This window comes from Durio zibethinus, chromosome 4, assembly GCF_047325235.1.
Source record: "Durio zibethinus cultivar Kanyao isolate XHJ-2024 chromosome 4, ASM4732523v1, whole genome shotgun sequence".
In the NCBI taxonomy this organism is placed as follows: domain Eukaryota; kingdom Viridiplantae; phylum Streptophyta; class Magnoliopsida; order Malvales; family Malvaceae; genus Durio; species Durio zibethinus.
In genome coordinates, this window is record NC_143165.1 from 1,134,458 (window position 1) to 1,152,127 (window position 17,670).

The 17,670-nt window shown below is 31.9% G+C and overlaps 1 protein-coding gene and 3 pseudogenes across 3 annotated transcripts; 3 read left to right on the forward strand and 1 right to left on the reverse strand.

Annotated features, from left to right (window-relative positions):
* The first annotated feature begins 300 nt into the window (after positions 1-300).
* LOC111287616 (small ribosomal subunit protein eS4-like) lies at positions 301-2,691 on the forward strand. Its single transcript, XM_089758950.1, has 5 exons — positions 301-845; positions 977-1,056; positions 1,142-1,325; positions 1,852-1,949; positions 2,087-2,691. The coding sequence occupies exons 3-5, from the start codon at positions 1,256-1,258 to the stop codon at positions 2,513-2,515; spliced, it is 597 nt and encodes a 198-aa protein (XP_089615076.1). The 5' UTR covers positions 301-845; positions 977-1,056; positions 1,142-1,255; the 3' UTR covers positions 2,516-2,691.
* A 1,518-nt stretch (positions 2,692-4,209) lies between these two features.
* On the reverse strand, positions 4,210-5,105 carry LOC111288636 (protein JINGUBANG-like; annotated as a pseudogene).
* Positions 5,106-7,812: 2,707 nt separating this feature from the next.
* LOC149519013 (putative disease resistance protein At5g63020 pseudogene) lies at positions 7,813-11,259 on the forward strand (annotated as a pseudogene). The gene has a single exon (XR_016341333.1). The product of XR_016341333.1 is annotated as a putative disease resistance protein At5g63020 pseudogene (transcript).
* A 2,172-nt stretch (positions 11,260-13,431) lies between these two features.
* Positions 13,432-16,779, forward strand: LOC111288634 (disease resistance protein RPS5 pseudogene; annotated as a pseudogene). The gene is made up of 2 exons (XR_016341334.1): positions 13,432-16,298; positions 16,396-16,779. The product of XR_016341334.1 is annotated as a disease resistance protein RPS5 pseudogene (transcript).
* Positions 16,780-17,670: the final 891 nt, after the last annotated feature.

The window sequence follows — 17,670 nt, forward strand, 5'->3', positions numbered from 1 at the left end:
AAAATATTTAATAAACATTTGATTTTATATGATGGGAAATAAAAAAATAAAAAGTTGAGAAACCATCCAGCCCGCCCACTTCAAGTCCGTTAAAACCCTAAAATGCTACACACACACACACGCACACACACTCTCTCTCTCTCTCTCTCTCTCTCTCTCTCTCTATATATATATATATATATATATATATATATATATATGACGGTTTAGGAAAAGTAATGGTTTTCAGGGAAGACAGCCGCATCCCATCAGAATGGTTAGTTTCTTTCTCTGCTTTGAACTTCACTTCACTCACTTTGATTTTCTTAACTCTTTGCATTTCAATTCTCAAGTTTCTTGTTGGTTGCTTTCTGTTGAATTACTGTGTAATTTTAACATGTTTTTATAGCTTTTATCTATGTAAACAAATGGAAATATTGTTTCTTTTGTTTTGTAATGTTAATTTTGGCTAAAATTGGGTTTTTTTGGGCATTCATAAAATTGGGTTTTTTTTCCCATGTCTTACTGATATCTGGCTGTTGGATGGCAATGGCAGCTTCAGACTTTTAAATATTTGTTTCACATATGGAGAAATAGGAAGTGTAGTTTGAATGGAATGTTAGATCACATGTTTTCTTTTGAATATGTTTTATGGTGGTTTTGAAATGGTGAAATGTTTTGCTTTTGGTTTTTGAATTACTAGAATTTCTGTTGTGTTAGATTTGGGTCAAGTTATTCTTTGAATGTGGAAATTCTTCTGCTTCAAAGTCTATGCATTGTAACAAACGGATGATTGGCTCAAGTGGGAAAGAGTGTGTTCCACTCTTTGTTGCTCAGGTTTGAATCCGTTGGAAGGATGTGGAAAGGTAATGTTCTATGAATTTCTTAGGTCTGGCTATGTAGTGGGCAGCGCCCATTAACCTCTTGCTGCTTAACCAAAAAAAGTCTATGCATTGTGACTATATTTGAAGTTTTCTTTTTGACTTGTCTATTGCAGGCTAGAGGGTTGAAGAAGCATCTGAAGAGGCTCAATGCCCCTAGGCATTGGATGCTTGACAAGCTTGGCGGCGCGCATTTGTATGTTATCGTCTTGAACCTTTTGCTTCCTTACCAGTTTGACGCTGCTGCCTTTTAATTCTGTTTTTTGATCTTTGTTGTGCAGGCACCCGAGCCGTCATCTGGACCCCACAAGTCGAGGGAATGCTTGCCACTTATTCTCATTCTATGAAACAGATTGAAGTATGCTCTAACATATAGAGAAGTGATTGCCATTCTTATGCACAGGCATGTTATGGTAGATGGGAAGGTTAGGACAGATAAGACATATCCTGCTGGTTTCATGGTAGGTAGAGTTTGTATTTCATGGATTAATTGAAGTTTTTATATTCTAAAATTACAAACTCGCACAAATTTTAAGTTCAGTTTCTCTGATTTCCACGCCTTTGAGATCATACACTAAAGTCTTCTTTTGTTAATTGCTCTAATTTTTGAATTACATGGATTATTACAAATTTGCACAAAGTATAAGTTCTGTTTCTCTGATTTCCACGCCTTTGAGATCATACACTAAAGTCTTCTTGTGGTAATTGCTCTAATTTTTGAATTACGTGGATTATTACAAGCTCCCACAAAGTATAAGTTCAGTTTCTCTGATTTCCACGCCTTTGAGATCATACACTAAAGTTTTCTTGCGGTAGTTGCTCTAATTTTTGAATTACATCGATTACTGAGGCTGGATTAGTTAGGCTGTCATTTTCTGATAATTGAGTTTTCTGGATTTACTTTGATGGTTCCTCTTTCAGGATTTGACTCCTTTTTGTACATTAATCTCTTTGAATCTTTTCTTAACCATTCTTTGTTTACTACTTCCAGATGTTGTGTCAATTCCCAAGACAAATGAGGACATCCATCTCCTTTATGACACAAAAAGTCGTTTCCACCTTCATGCCATCACAGTTGATGAGACCAAGGTTTGTATCAATGGGACCTCAATTTGTTATATTTCCTGTTACTGTTATTGAATAGTGGTTAAATTTATCTTACTTTTTTTGTCTTGTTGCTTGTGTTGTCATGATTGACCATGTTCTTTTGGTCTCATGCATTGCAGTTTAAGCTATGCAAAGTTAGGTCTGTCCAATTTGGTCAGAAGGGTATTCCATACCTCAACACCTACGATGGACGCACCATCTGCTACCCAGATCCTCTGATCAAGGCTAATGACACCATCGAGCTTGACCTAGAGATCAACAAAATTGTTGATTTCATTAAGTTTGATGACAGGAATGTTGTCATGGTCACCGGAGGAAGGAACAGGGGGCGTGTAGGAGTGATCAAGAACTGGGAGAAGCATAAGGGTAGCTTCGAGACTATCCACATTCAAGATGCTGCTGGGCATGAGTTTGCAACTCGTCTGGGCAATGTATTTACAATTGGTAAAGGAACAAAGCCATGGGTTTCACTTCCTAAGGGCAAGCCTATCAAGTTGTCCATCATTAAGGAAGCCAGGAAGAGGATTGCAGCCCAAGCTGCTGTCTAAATTTTGATGATTGTTATATCTGGAGGTGGTTTTATATATTTTTGTAAAAATTAAATTCTCCATGACTCCATCTCCTACGATAAAAGGTTTTGTTTTTCCTGTCATTTTCATCGAATTTGATTGAAAGATTGATTTTTTATTTTGTTTCAAGTAAAAATATAGTGAATTTGCATGTATCTTTATCTGGTTATTGTAAATTTAGAGTGAAGTTCAGTTGCCATGAACAAAATTTGTGCATGAATTGTTACTGACATTGGATTTTGCAGTTTTACTTATCTGAGCCTCCAATGGCTACGGTAGAGGACATTTCACCAGCTTTGGAGATTTTATGTACTTCATGATCATGTTCATGCTTCGCTTTAGAATTAATCTTTATGTAATTTGTTATCTTTTGTCTTTTTTTTTTCATCCTTTGTGTAATCAGACAACAGGAGATCATTCTTGCTCTAATTAGGCATAAATGATATATTAATGCATAAAAATTATTTAAATTTGATTTGGATAAAATTTAAATTTAATTTGATTATTGTCAAATTAAACTTAAGTTTTAGCAGTTCAACTTATTGAATAAGTCAAATTTAAGTTTTTTAATATTCAATTAAGTGATTCGTAAACTTTATCAAACTTGTATATTTTAATTAAAAAATTATTATTTTATCTTTATATATATTAATTCAAGTTTGAATTCGAATTTGAACATAATTAATCAAGTTTGAATTATTTTAATTAAAAAATTATCATTTTATCTTTATATATTTATATATATTAATTCAAATTTAAATTCGAATTTAAATATAAATAATTAAGTTTGAAGTTGAATTTAGGAATTGAGTTCCATTGTTTATTTGATAAACAATTTTAATTGAGTAAATTTAAAAATTTTGATTTTTATTTTTAAAATTTAAACTTAAAATTTAAAATTTAATTGAATTTGAATCAAATTTTAAATAGTAAATTGCACATAAAGTCAGAGCTACTTGGGTTTATTACACCCCTATCAGGAATGAACCTCCATTCAACAATAATAATAAACCTGGGACTAAGCTTGAGAAAGTTCCTTGCATTAGTGCCAAGTTTAGTGAGGATGGTTCGAGCCTTATGGTGACGAAAACTGACTCTGCTATTAGTATTTATGACTCCAGCACCTTGAAAGAGATAAGATGTTTTCAAATCCCCAATCTTTGCCGCTTCTGCCTTGTCTCTACACCCCAGGAAAAGAACGAGGTCTTATGGAGGATAGAGACCGGTGATCCTGTTTACCAGCAATTCCAGAAACCCATGACAAAGATCACATGGTACAGTATTTGGGCATGCATACTTACATGGTTAGATAATAATAAAAAATGATATGAAGATTAAAAAAATAGATGAAAAAATTATTAAAAATAGATTAAGTTTAATATGAATATAAATAATATTTTAAAAAATTATTAAAAATATTATTTATAATTTAAAATTTATTGATATTTATTTAACGTAAAAAATTCTATTAATATTTTTACTAAAAGTATCTATTTAGTAAATATATCGAAATTCATTATAATTTTTTTAAATTTTATTCGTTTGATCAATATGAAGAGATCTTTTAATATATCAGTTTGAATTTTTTATTTTAATTTTTATTTACTCATTTTTAATAAAAAATTTTACGAACTTCATTTATAAAGTTTCATGTAAGTTTTTTCTATCTACGAGACTATTGCTTATTAGTATACAACAAAATCTTGATAATTGGTACAAACAAACAGAAAATATTGCTTGCAGTCTTGTGATTAAGAATTATACGTATTCTCCGAACAAAAATTACTTAAAACTCCATCGTCCAACCCAAAACAATCATATTTTGCATTGTTTCCACTTGCACTTTTTGTTCGTGTTAGGCGCCATACCTTGAGGACTCCATCAAGACTCCCTGTGCGGATTGTGCAACCATCCTCAACCTCCTCCCCTGAATGCCCCAAATATGCAGTAACATATCTGATTGGTCCTCTATGGCCTAGTAAAACTGTTAGATATACATGTTGACCATCTTGTTCCCTCGTCCAAACCCGGCAAGATGAGTCAGCTGAGCCACTAATCACATAATTAAACACACTGGCTAGGCACATAACTGCATGAGTGTGACCCTGGAGAGCGCCACCGTGCTGCAGTTAGCCTGACAGCCAGCCCTTGAGCCAGTAGTATATGTAGCCATCGGTACACCCTCCATATAACACTCCCCCATCTGCAGTTAGAGTTTTAACAGGTGAGCATTTGGCTGGGAGGGTTACCATAAGTGAATGTGGCCACTCCCTCTAGAAAAGTTTCGCCGCCAAACTCTGACGGTGGCATCATCAGAGGCGGTTTAGAGTATTCCATCGTCAGCCACAACAACAGCATTGATTGGCTGTGAATGTGCTGGGATGTTTTGAATGCACTTGAAGTCTGATATTCTCCAAACTTTCACAGTTCTATCAAAAGAAGCTGAGTATAGAATGTTATCTGATGTGTTGACTGCTAGTGATGCTATTGGCCCCATATGCCTCATCTGCAAATTAATTGAACAAGATTAATTTCACATTTCCAATAACAAGAGAAACTGTTTAAGTAATGTTTGAAGTGGAAAATTGTAATTTGAAAATCATACACAGAGTCGGAAAAAAAAAGGAGAATTAAATTAAGAGTGTACATCTGTTGATAGAATTTTTTTTTTTTATGAGTGGTAGGAAGTTTATGAGTTTTGATCAGTATATTCCTTTTTAGATCGATCCAAACGGGCTTATTTATATCGTCTCTTGTAAATTAATAAAAATTACCTTCCCATAATCTCATAATTAAATGTGTAATTGAAATGAACTAAGTTGATATAATTAAAAATTCGAATTCAATTTAAAATTTGTTGCTCAAAATTTCACTCAAATTTGATTAAAAATAAAAATTAAATTATTTGAGTTTACTCAATTAGACTTATTTAATAAAAATGAGTTTCATTTTTTCATATTTCAGAAATTTAATTATGTGTTTGAACTTGAGTTTGAGTTTGAAGTGATATATATATATAATGGTAAAATAATAATTTTTTAATTAAAATTATAAAAATATATCAAAATTTAAAAGTTTGATTAAATTTACAAATTACCTAAGTCAAATATTAAGATGTTCAATTCGACTAGCTTGATAAATCAAACTACTTGAAATCAAACTTAGTTTAATAATAATCGAATTAAATTTAAATTTTATTCGAATTGAACTTGAATAATTTATGAGTATTAATATATTATTTATATCTTATTTATAATAAATTTAAATTCACAAAAAAAAAAAAAAGCCACGCACACTTCTCAAAACCCACAACTGTAAGACTATAAAACAGAAAAAAAAAAAAAAAAGGAGAAAATTTTAATTTCAAGAACTGACGTTAATTCTCATTCAATTGAAATTTCCTTATTTATGAACCCAACAAGAAATGGGAAAATTCTGTTGACAGCAGTATACCAGCTACCTCATTCTGAGACAAAGCTGAATGTAGTGCGTTAAACAAATTCAAAAGTTAGATAGGGTCCACACGTTCCTTTTGAGAGCTCAAAAAAGCTTGTCATTGTCAAGGCGAAAGCTTTTTTGCAAAGCAAAACAAAGCAAAACCTACCTCCCTTGTTCCTTTCTATAATAGTTAAAGTAATGGTGATAAGATGCCATCAATAAAACGACTATTTTAAAAAAAATTAAATTATTGAATAAAAAGGAAGAAAAGATACATACCCCTTAAAAATGCTTTAAGCAACATTATTAATAATTAAAAACTAATAATAGAAAAGTTTTATATTATTGTTTTTCTCTCCTGACAAGATTAGCATAAAAATTATGTTGATATATTTTGGTTTTTTTCTGTTTTGTTTTGTTAGAGGATCTTTTTCATAAATAATAGTACAGGTATACTAATTTAAAACCTAAAAAATCCTTAGCCCCTCTACCTACTGGCATTGGGAACCAGCCATCAATCCTATATATTAGAATCAACTATCAAATAAAGGAAGGATAAAAATGAAAAGTAGATTAGAAAGACTAAAAAAAATAAAAAAGAAAAAATGAGAGGAAGGATAAGCTCAAGAGATTTAAAAATAGAAGAAAAAAAAAAAAAAAAAAGGGAAAACAAAAGAAGAGAAAGGTTGGTGAGCAACGACTAAAGGTGAGAAACAAGGAAAAGAAGGGAATATGAAAGCTAAAGGTTTAGTTCGCTTTTATTATACTAGAATAAATTGTAACATTTTAGAAAATTAAAAAAGAAATATGAGTAAGTAAAGGTTAAGTAATTTTAGCCCATTTAAATCCAAATTTTTAAGTTTTGTCAAATGTTAAACTAATAAAGTGTTTGGGAATATTGTATAGTTTACTTTTTACCATTTATTACATATATAAATCGTGTTATATATGTATATTTTTAATGTTAAATTTAAGATTAATGATTTTATTCATTTACATAAAAAATTGATAATAATAATAATAATAATAATAATAATAATAATAAAAAGATATTATTATAAAATTTTTCAATAATTGGAAGCGGATAATTTTTATTGATTTTTTTTCAAAATTATTCTTAAGATAAAAAATGATTTAATGGAGAATATTTTGAAAATAATATATGCATATATATATTTTTAGCTTGAAAATTAAATTTAAGTAATTATTAAAAATTCAAAATAAATTAAAATCACATATGCATACTATTAATTATATTTAAATCATATTTTTATTTTATATTAAAATATTATGTTTTAAATAATTAAATATTATAAATTATTTTACTAATTAATTATTATTTTATTTGAGAATGTGTGAATTTAAATTTTTGTATAAAAAGCATATATATTTATTATTAAATTAAAATTTTAAATGATTTATATTTCATCAAAAAAAAAAATGAGTGACCCGGGGGTACTTGGGGAATTTTCTAATATCTATACTATTATAAAATTTTTATTAAATTTGATGTCATGAGTAAATTAATACCAAATCAATCAATTATTAGCAATTATAAAAAATAAAATAAAATTGTTATAACAATATAAAATCAATGATATATATGTCTTTTCGTTATTTAAAAAAAATACCCACTTTTTTTTTATCAATTATTTGCTTCCAAAATTTATTTTTCTATTTTCAAAATACCTTTTTTTCTACCAATTCTAGTATCAATTATTAGAAAGTGAAAAAAACTGATATGTATTTTGAATAAAATCATTTTAAATATTTTAAATTAATAATTCTCAAGAGTAAAAATAAAAATATTTTAAAATTTAAATTCATTGAAAAGTGAATATTTACCACAACTTGCCAGGAAGAGCAGAGGAAATATCCTCATGCTGACTTCCACAGTTCCACATTTAATGAAAAGGAAATTTTAATAAATTTGATCAAAAGTTCATCAAAATTTCCCGTTCCACTAACTAAGAAATTAATATTTAATTACTCAGTTACCCATGTTGTTGTTTGCCTATCTGCTTTTGTGCTTGCCTGCTATTGTGCTCCTTTCTCTTGTTGTTGACTGAGACAAGCAAAAATAAAAACCCTTTGATTCAACAGCCTTTGATTCAAGTTTATTATTGCTCTTTCTCCCTCTCGTTGTTAAACACTCGTCTTCTTCTTTAGTCATTAGAATTATAACCTTGTGCAAAACTATGGGGAGCGTTTTCTCGATTTCTTTGTCGTGTGATACCATAATTTCCCGCTGCTGGGATTGTGTTGCTGGACAAGTAATCTACGCATGCCATCTTCAAGAAAACCTTGCTGACTTGAACGCAGCTCTGGACGAATTAAAGGAGCGAAGGAATGATGTGTTGAGGAAAATCGTCATCGATACAAAACAAAAATTGAGGACGCTGGATGAAGTTAGAGGATGGCTTTCAAGGGCAGAAACTATGATACATGAAGTTGATGAACTGCTTATTGATGGTCCTGAAGAAATCAAGAATTTATGCTTGGGAGCCTGTTGCTCCAAGAATTACAAGTCTACCCTCAATTTCAGCAAAAGAGTGGCCAAAAGCCTACGTGATGTTAAGGATCTAAAGGGAAAGGGAGCTTTTGAAGTGGTAGCTACGGAGGCACCTGCAGCTCCGGTAGTTCCAAGACCGAGCGACTCTGCCGTAGGCTTGGAATCCACGTTCAATAAGGTCTGGAGTGCCTTTGAACGAAAGCATGTGGGAATTATTGGCTTATATGGCGTTGGGGGAGTTGGCAAGACTAGGCTCTTGACTGAAATCAATAACAAGATTGGTGTTTCATCAGGTAGATTTGATGTGGTTATTTGGGTTGTGGTGTCTAAAGGATTTTATATTGGAAAGGTCCAAGATGATATTGCAAAGAGGATTGGCCTTTTTAATGGAAATTGGAGTGATAAAGCTCCCGAAGAGAAAGCCATAGACATCTACGGGGTTTTGAGAGAAAAGAAATTTGTATTATTGTTAGATGATATATGGGAAAGAGTTGACCTATCCAAGGTAGGGATACCTGTCCCCAACCAAGAAAATGATTCCCAACTAATTTTTACAACTCGTTCTAAGGAGGTGTGTGGCCAAATGAGAGCTCATGAGAAGATTCAAGTGCAATGTTTGCCTGAAGAAGAGGCTTGGGAATTGTTTGAAGAACATGTTGGTAAAGATGTCTTTGATAGTCATCCAAATATTCGTGGGCTAGCTCAAGAAGTGGTCAAAGAATGTGGAGGACTGCCTCTTGCACTCATCACTATTGGTCGTGCCATGGCTTGCAAGAACACACCCGAGGAATGGAAATACACAATTGAAGTCTTGAAGAAATCAGCCAATTTTGTTTTTCCAAACATGGGTGAAGAGGTATATCCTCTTCTAAAATTCAGTTATGATAGTTTGCCAAATGACATGGTTCGATCTTGCCTTCTATATTGTAGCTTGTTCCCAGAAGATTTTGAAATTGCTAAAAAATCGCTGATAGATTTGTGGATAGGAGAAGGATTTTTGGCTGAACATGACACCGTAAGTCAAGCTCGAAATCAAGGACACTACATCATTGGTTCTCTCCTTCATGCATGTTTACTGGAAGACGTAGATGATTGGTATATAAAAATGCATGATGTGATTCGTGATATGAGTTTGTGGATAGCATGTTCGTGTGAAGCAGAGAAGTGGAAGTTTTTTGTGCAAGCAGGTTATCATTTGACTCAAATGCCAGAGGGTGGAAGATGGAAAGGTATGCAAAGAATGTCATTGATGAAAAACAAAATTGAAAATCTAACTGAAGCACCTAACTATCCCGATCTTCAAACGTTGTTTCTCGACAATAATGGTCAGTTGAAGGTGATTCACAATGATTTCTTCCAATTTATGTGTGGGCTAAAAGTTCTAAGCCTTAGAGGAAGTCTTGGTATAACAGAATTGCCAGTGGGGATTGCAAAATTGGTATCTCTAGAATATCTCGACCTATCATCTACAAATATAAGAGAGCTACCAATTGAATTGAAGGCTTTACGAAAGCTAAAGTGTTTGACCTTGAGTTGCATATTCCGTCGCATCACAATCCCAAGAGGGTTGATATCTAGTTTCTTAAAGCTGCGAATATTGAGAATGATTAACTCTTATCCTTTCGATGAGGCAGTAGAAGAAAGTAATGAATGCTTGTTAGAAGAATTGCAGTGCTTGAATTACTTGAATGCATTGTCCTTGTCTATAACAAGTGCTTTTGCTCTTGATAGATATTTGAATGCAGAAAGATCACACAACTACACTGAAGAAATTGGGCTTGCTATGTGGAAGGACTCAAAGCAATTGAATATTTTATCTTTAGCGAATATCAAGTCTCTACATACTCTAGTAGTTGAGCGATGTGAAAGTTTGGAAGAAGTGAAGATGGAGTGGGCAGGGGAAGGAAGAATGATAAAAGCACAGAGCCACATTCAAACTTCTGTGATTGCAACCCAACATTGCTTCCGAAGCCTTCACCATTTCTCCATAAGCAGATGCTCAAAATTGAGGGACTTAACATGGCTTATTCTCGCTCCAAATCTGAGGGCTGTTAAAGTAGTAGACTGCAATGAAATGGAAGAAATAATCAGTGAGGTAAAACTGAGTCAGGTGGCAGAGCTTGTAGGAACTTTAACCCCATTTGTGTCACTTAAATATCTTAATTTAGAGGATCTCCCAAAATTGAAGGGCATTTACAGGCATGCACTGCCCTTCCCATGTATCAAGAAAATTGAAGTTCGCAATTGCCCAAAGCTGAGGAGACTTCCACTCAACTCTAACAGTGCAAAAGCAAACAAAATCAGCATTGCAGGAAACGAAAAGTGGTGGAAAGAGCTGCAATGGGAGGATGAATCTACTAGAAATGCTTTTCTTCCTTGTTTCATCGCAACTTAAAGAAAGGCAAGAAATTGCCAGTGTGTAATCTTGCATTTACCTTTCTCCATCTCTGTTACTGTTGTCTTGAACTTGTTGTGTCAGATCTAACTTGTTTTGGTTGAAAATACTACGCAGAAATGTTGTGGGGAATATCTACGTCCAATGCTTCACTGTTTTTGAAGAAATTTAGTTGTCGTCAGTCAATTTATCATGAAGCTTTCTAAAAATACTATGTTGCTTGTAGAGAGTATTTTAAAAACGATCTGATTTTTCCTTTTTAGCGGATTGAGAAAGACTCTAAAGCTCGTCTGTGTGCCCCATCAAATGTAGCTGCTGAACCAGAAAATAAGGTCGTTGGTGATCATTGTGGTAAAGATTATAATTACTCGTTCCTTATTCGGATTCCTTGTTAAAGTGTTAGTTTTGTTTTCCTTTTTCTTCTTGGATGAATGTTGTCACACTCTCTAACGAAGACGTATGATTATATTATTTTGAAGTAAAATTTTGATAAAAAATAAAAAAAAAATTTTTAATTATTTTAAAATTTTTTAATAAAATAATTTATCAAAATAAAATTTATATCTTTAATTTAATTAATGATACATCTTTATATATAAAAAATAAACAAATAAAAATTTCAATCTTAAATTTACTAAATATTATTTTTCTAAAAAAATTATATAAATAAATTACTTGATCAGTTATTATAGTGTACTGCTACTATCCTAATAATACCTAAAAATTAAACAAAAATTTATTTTTTGAATTTATTTATTTATTTATAAAATAATCAGAGTCTATAAGCTCCTATTCCATTTTATTTTATAAAATTAGAAAGAAACCCATAAATAAATGATTTAATGTAGTTTGTTAAATAAATTCAAAGGGTTGAACACCCTTCCTTTTGAGAGTCAAAAACGCTTCTTGAAGGTGGAAGATCATTGTAAGGCACAAACTTTTTGCAAAGGAAAACAAACCAAACCTGCCTCCTTTGTTCTTTTTTATAATTATTAATTAAAATAATGGTGATAAGCTGCCTTTAATTAAATAATTATTGGAAAAAATATTAAATTATTGAATAAAAAAGGAAGAGAACATGCCTATCCCTTAAAATGCTTTAAGCATCATTATTAGTAAGTAAAAACTAATAATTAGAAAAGTTTTATGTTATTCATTTTCTCTTGTGACAAGATTAGCACAAAGATAATGTTGATATGTTTTGTTTTGTTTTGTTTTGTTGGAGGATCTTTTTCATAAATAATAGCTTTTTTTATAAAGGAAAGTTCCATGAACCTGCCTTCTTTTTCTTGTGCTTTATGAGTATTTTATGTAAAATATAAACTATATTTACCAACAAATGTTAAGTAATAAAAGAGTGTTATTTTTTTATGATTTTTTATTCGATTCCATTAAAATGATGTGGAAAATTTTTTTTTTATTAAATTTGATATAAATAAATTTGTTTGAATCAATTCAAAAAAAATGTACCGCATAAAACTTTAAAAAAATCTCATTAAATCGATGAGTTCTTTGATAATGCATATATATATATATATATATATATACTTTCACTTTTATGATAAGAAAATTAATACTTTTATTTTCTATAAAACACAATGACATTTAAATGGGTAATATTACATTCTAAAAATTATTTATTTTTAATCAAATATGAGCTCCTTCACTAGTATTTGTTTTTTAATTTATACCAACACTTTTAGCAGAAAAAAACAAATAGCTAGTAAAAGTAAGTTGCAATAAGAGCTTATCATTACTCAAGAATTTCCTCATAATGAATAACCATATTATTTTTACTGTTTTTGGAAACTTTATGGATGATTGCTTCCTTCATGATGTACTAAAATGGTCTAACAAAAAATCACAAATCATTCAGGCCAATTCAAGCATGTAAATTACAAATGCAAGATTTTTGCTTGTTGATTTTTTCCCCTATTTTGTTATACTTTGAAAGGAGAAAAAAATTGATGTTAATTTAAGTGATATAAAAGAGTGTGTTATTTTTTTAAAAAATTTTTTGGGTTTGATTCCATTGAAACGATGTCAAAAAATAATATTTTGTAAATTTATTTAAACTCAACATAATAAATTCATATGAATTAATTTGAAAAAGGATATACCGTATTAAATTAAAAAAATCCATGCCACTAAAAAAAATAGTCTTTTGTGATTTTTTGGCAAAAAGAATTAACTAAATTGATAAATTGTTCTTTGATAATGCCTAAATACGTACTTTCACTTTTATGGATAACAAAATTGTGTGTGTGTGGTTTATATGAGATTTTGCATTAACTTAAACCAATCGATTTTGAGTTAGTGACATGTCTTATCATTGAATAAAAAAATAAAATGTGTGTTCATTTTGCCCCTACATGTTGCTAGTAATGGACTCATCAAACGTCGTCCACGAGTGTTCCAGGTAAGTAGGGCCTGCAGCTCGCATTGGGCGGGCTTCCCACATCAGAAATTTTGGGTATGTGCAAGTGGTTTATATAAGAGTTTGCATTAGGTCAGTTAATTTGATTTTAACTTAATAGTGTGTTTTAATTTTAATAAAATAAAGCAGTACTTTTACGTTTTTAAGAAACAATAACATTTAAATGGATAGTAAAAATTATTTATTTTTAATCAAATATGAGCTCTTTCAATAGTATTTTTAATCATTTTCTTGGAATTATAGTCTTGTGCAAAACTATGGGGAACGTTTTCTCGATTTCTTTGTCGTGTGATACCATAATTTCCCGCTGCTGGGATTGTGTTGCTGGACAAGTAATCGACGCATGCCATCTTCAAGAAAACCTTGCCGACTTGAACACAGCTCTGGACGAATTGAAGGAGCGAAGGAATGATGTGATGAGGAAAGTCAACATCGATTTAAAACAAAAATTGAGGCCGCTGGATGAAGTTCTAGGATGGCTTTCAAGGGCAGAAACTATGATAAAGGAAGTTGATGCACTGCTTATTGATGGTCCCAAAGAAATCAAGAATTTATGCTTGGGAGGCTGTTGTTCCAAGAATTGCAAGTCTACCCTCAATTTCAGCAAAATAGTGGCCAAAAGACTACGTCATGTTAAGGATCTAAAGGGGAAGGGAGCTTTTGAAGTGGTAGCTACGGAGGCACCTGCAGCTCCGGTGGTTGAAAGACCGAGTGACTCTGCCGTAGGCTTGGAATCCATGTTCAATAAGGTCTGGAGTGCCTTTGAACAAAAGCATGTGGGAATTATTGGCTTATATGGCGTTGGGGGAGTTGGCAAGACTAGGCTCTTGACTGAAATCAATAACAAGATTGGTGTTTCATCAGGTGGATTTGATGTGGTTATTTGGGTTGTGGTGTCTAAAGGATTTTATGTTGGAAAGGTCCAAGATGATATTGCAAAGAGGATTGGCCTTTTTAATGGAAATTGGAATGATAAAGCTCCCGAAGAGAAAGCTACAGACATCTACGGGATTTTGAGAGAAAAGAAATTTGTATTATTGTTAGATGATATATGGGAAAGAGTTGGCCTGTCCAAGATAGGAATACCTGTCCCGACTAAAGAAAATGGTTCCAAACTAATTTTTACAACTCGTTCTACTGCGGTCTGTGGCCAAATGAGAGCTCATGAGAAGATTCAAGTGCAATGTTTGCCTGAAGAAGAGGCTTGGAAATTGTTTGAGGAACATGTTGGTAAAGATGTCTTTGATAGTCATCCAAATATTCGTGGGCTAGCTCAAGAAGTGGCCAAAGAATGTGGAGGACTACCGCTTGCACTCATCACTATCGGTCGTGCCATGGCTTGCAAGAACACACCCAGGGAATGGAAATACACAATTGAAGTCTTGAAGAAATCAGCCAATTTTGTTTTTCCAAACATGGGCGAAGAGGTATATCCTCTTCTAAAATTCAGTTATGATAGTTTGCCAAATGACATGGTTCGATCTTGCCTTCTATATTGTAGCTTGTTCCCAGAAGATTTTCCAATAGATAAAGAATGGCTGATAGATTTGTGGATAGGAGAAGGATTTTTGGATGAACATGGCAGTCAAGCTCAAAATCAAGGACACCATATCATTGGTTCTCTCATTCATGCATGTTTACTGGAAGGAGTAGATGATTGGTATATAAAAATGCATGATGTGATTCGTGACATGAGTTTGTGGATAGCATGTACGTGTGAAGCAGAGAAATGGAGGTTTTTTGTGCAAGCAGGTTATCATTTGACTCAAATGCCAGAGGGTGGTAGATGGAAAGGTATGCAAAGAATGTCATTGATGAAAAACGAGATTGAAAATCTAACAGAACCACCTAACTGTCCCGATCTTCAAACTTTGTTTCTCGACTGTAATCGACAGTTGAAGGTGATTCACAATGATTTCTTCCAATTTATGTGTGGCCTAAAAGTTCTAAGCCTTAGAGGAAGTCTTGGTATAACAGAATTGCCAGTGGGGATTGCAAAATTGGTATCTCTAGAATATCTCGACCTATCAAGTACAAATATAAGAGAGCTACCAATTGAATTGAAGGCTTTACGAAAGCTAAAGTGTTTGAACTTGAGTTGCATATTCCGTCGCATCACAATCCCAAGAGGGTTGATATCTAGTTTCTTAAAGCTGCGAATATTGAGAATGATTAGTTCTTATCCTTTCGATGTGGCAGCAGAAGAAAGTAATGAATGCTTGTTAGAAGAATTGCAGTGCTTGAACCACTTGAATGCATTGACCTTGTCTATAACAAGTGCTTTTGCTCTTGATAGATATTTGAATGCAGAAAGATTACACAACTACACTGAAGAAATTGGGCTTCAGATGTGGAAGGACTCAAAGCAATTGAATATTTTATCTTTAGCGAATATTGAGTCTCTAAATAGTCTAGTAGTTGGGCAATGTGAAAGTTTGGAAGAAGTGAAGATGGAGTGGGCAGTGGAAGGAAGAATGATAAAAGCACAGAGCCACATTCAAACCTCTGTGATTGCAACCCAACATTGCTTCCAAAGCCTTCACATTGTTTTCATATACACATGCTCAAAATTGAGGGACATAACATGGCTTGTTCTCGCTCCAAATCTGAGGGATGTTAGTGTAGCAGGCTGCAATGAAATGGAAGAAATAATCAGTGAGGTAAAACTGAGTCAGGTGGCAGGGCTTGTAGGAACTTTAACCCCATTTGTGTCACTTAAATATCTTAATTTAGAGGAGCTCCCAAAATTGAAAGGCATTTACAGGAATGCACTCCCCTTCCCATGTATCAAGAAAATTGATGTTCGCCATTGCCCAAAGCTGAGGAGACTTCCACTCAACTCTAACAGTGCAAAAACAAACACAATCAGCATTGCAGGAAACGAAAAGTGGTGGAAAGAGCTGCAATGGGAGGATGAATCTACTAGAAATGCTTTTCTTCCTTGTTTCATCGCAACTTAAAGAAAGGCAAGAAATTGCCAGTATGTAATCTTGCATTTACCTTTCTCCATCTCTGTTACTGTTGTCTTGAACTTGTTGTGTCAGATCTAACTTGTTTTGGTTGAAAATACTACGCAGAACTGTTGTGGGGAATATCTACGTCCAATGCTTCACTGTTTTTGAAGAAATTTAGTTGTCGTCAGTCAATTTATCATGAAGCTTGCTAAAAGTACTATGTTGCTTGTAGAGAGTATTTTTAAGAAGATCTGATTTTTCCTTTTTAGCGGATTGAGAAAGACTATAAAGCTCGTCTGTGTGCCCCATCAAATGTAGCTGCTGAACCAGAAAATAAGGTCGTTGGTGATCATTGTGGTAAAGATTATAACTACTCGTTCCTTATTCGGATTCCTTGTTAAAGTGTTAGTTTTGTTTTCCTTTTTCTTCTTGGATGAATGTTGTCAATTATTTTAAAATTTTTTAATAAAATAATTTATCAAAATAAAATTTATATCTTTAATTCAATTAATGATACATTTTTATATATAAAAAATAAACAAATAAAAATTTCAATCTTAAATTTACTAAATATTATTTTTTTAAAAAAATTATATAAATAAATTACTCGATCAATTATTATAATGTACTGCTACTATCCTAATAATATCTAAAAATTAAATAAAAATTTATTTTTTGAATTTATTTATTTATTTATAAAATAATCAGAGTCTATAGGCTCCTATTCCATTTTATTTTATAAAATTAGAAAGAAACCCATAAATAAATGATTTAATGTAGTTTGTTAAATAAATTCAAAGGGGTGATCATTGTCAAAAACCTACTCTTGAGAGTCAAAAACGCTTCTTGAAGGTGGAAGATCATTGTCAAGGCACAAACTTTTTGCAAAGGATAACAAACCAAACCTGCCTCCTTTGTTCTTTTCTATAATTGTTAATTAAAATAATAGTGATAAGCTGCCTTTAATCAAATAATTATTTGAAAAATATTAAATTATTGAATAAAAAAGGAAGAGAACATGCCTATCCCTTAAAATGCTTTAGGCATAATTATTAATAAGTAAAAACTAATAATTAGAATAGTTTTATATTATTCATTTTCTCCCGTGACAAGATTAGCACAAAGATGATGTTGACATGTTTTGTTTTGTTTTGTTGGAGGATCTTTTTCATAAATAATAGCTTTTTTTTATAAAGGAAAGTTCCATAAGCCTGCCTTCTTTTTTTTGTGCTTGATGAGTATTTTATGTAAAATATAAACTATTTTTACCAATAAATGTTAAGTAATAAAAGAGAATTATTTTTTTATTATTTTTTTGATTCGATTTCATTAAAATGATGTTGAAAAATATTTTTTTTATAAATTTATTAAATTTGATATAAATAAATTTATTAGAAT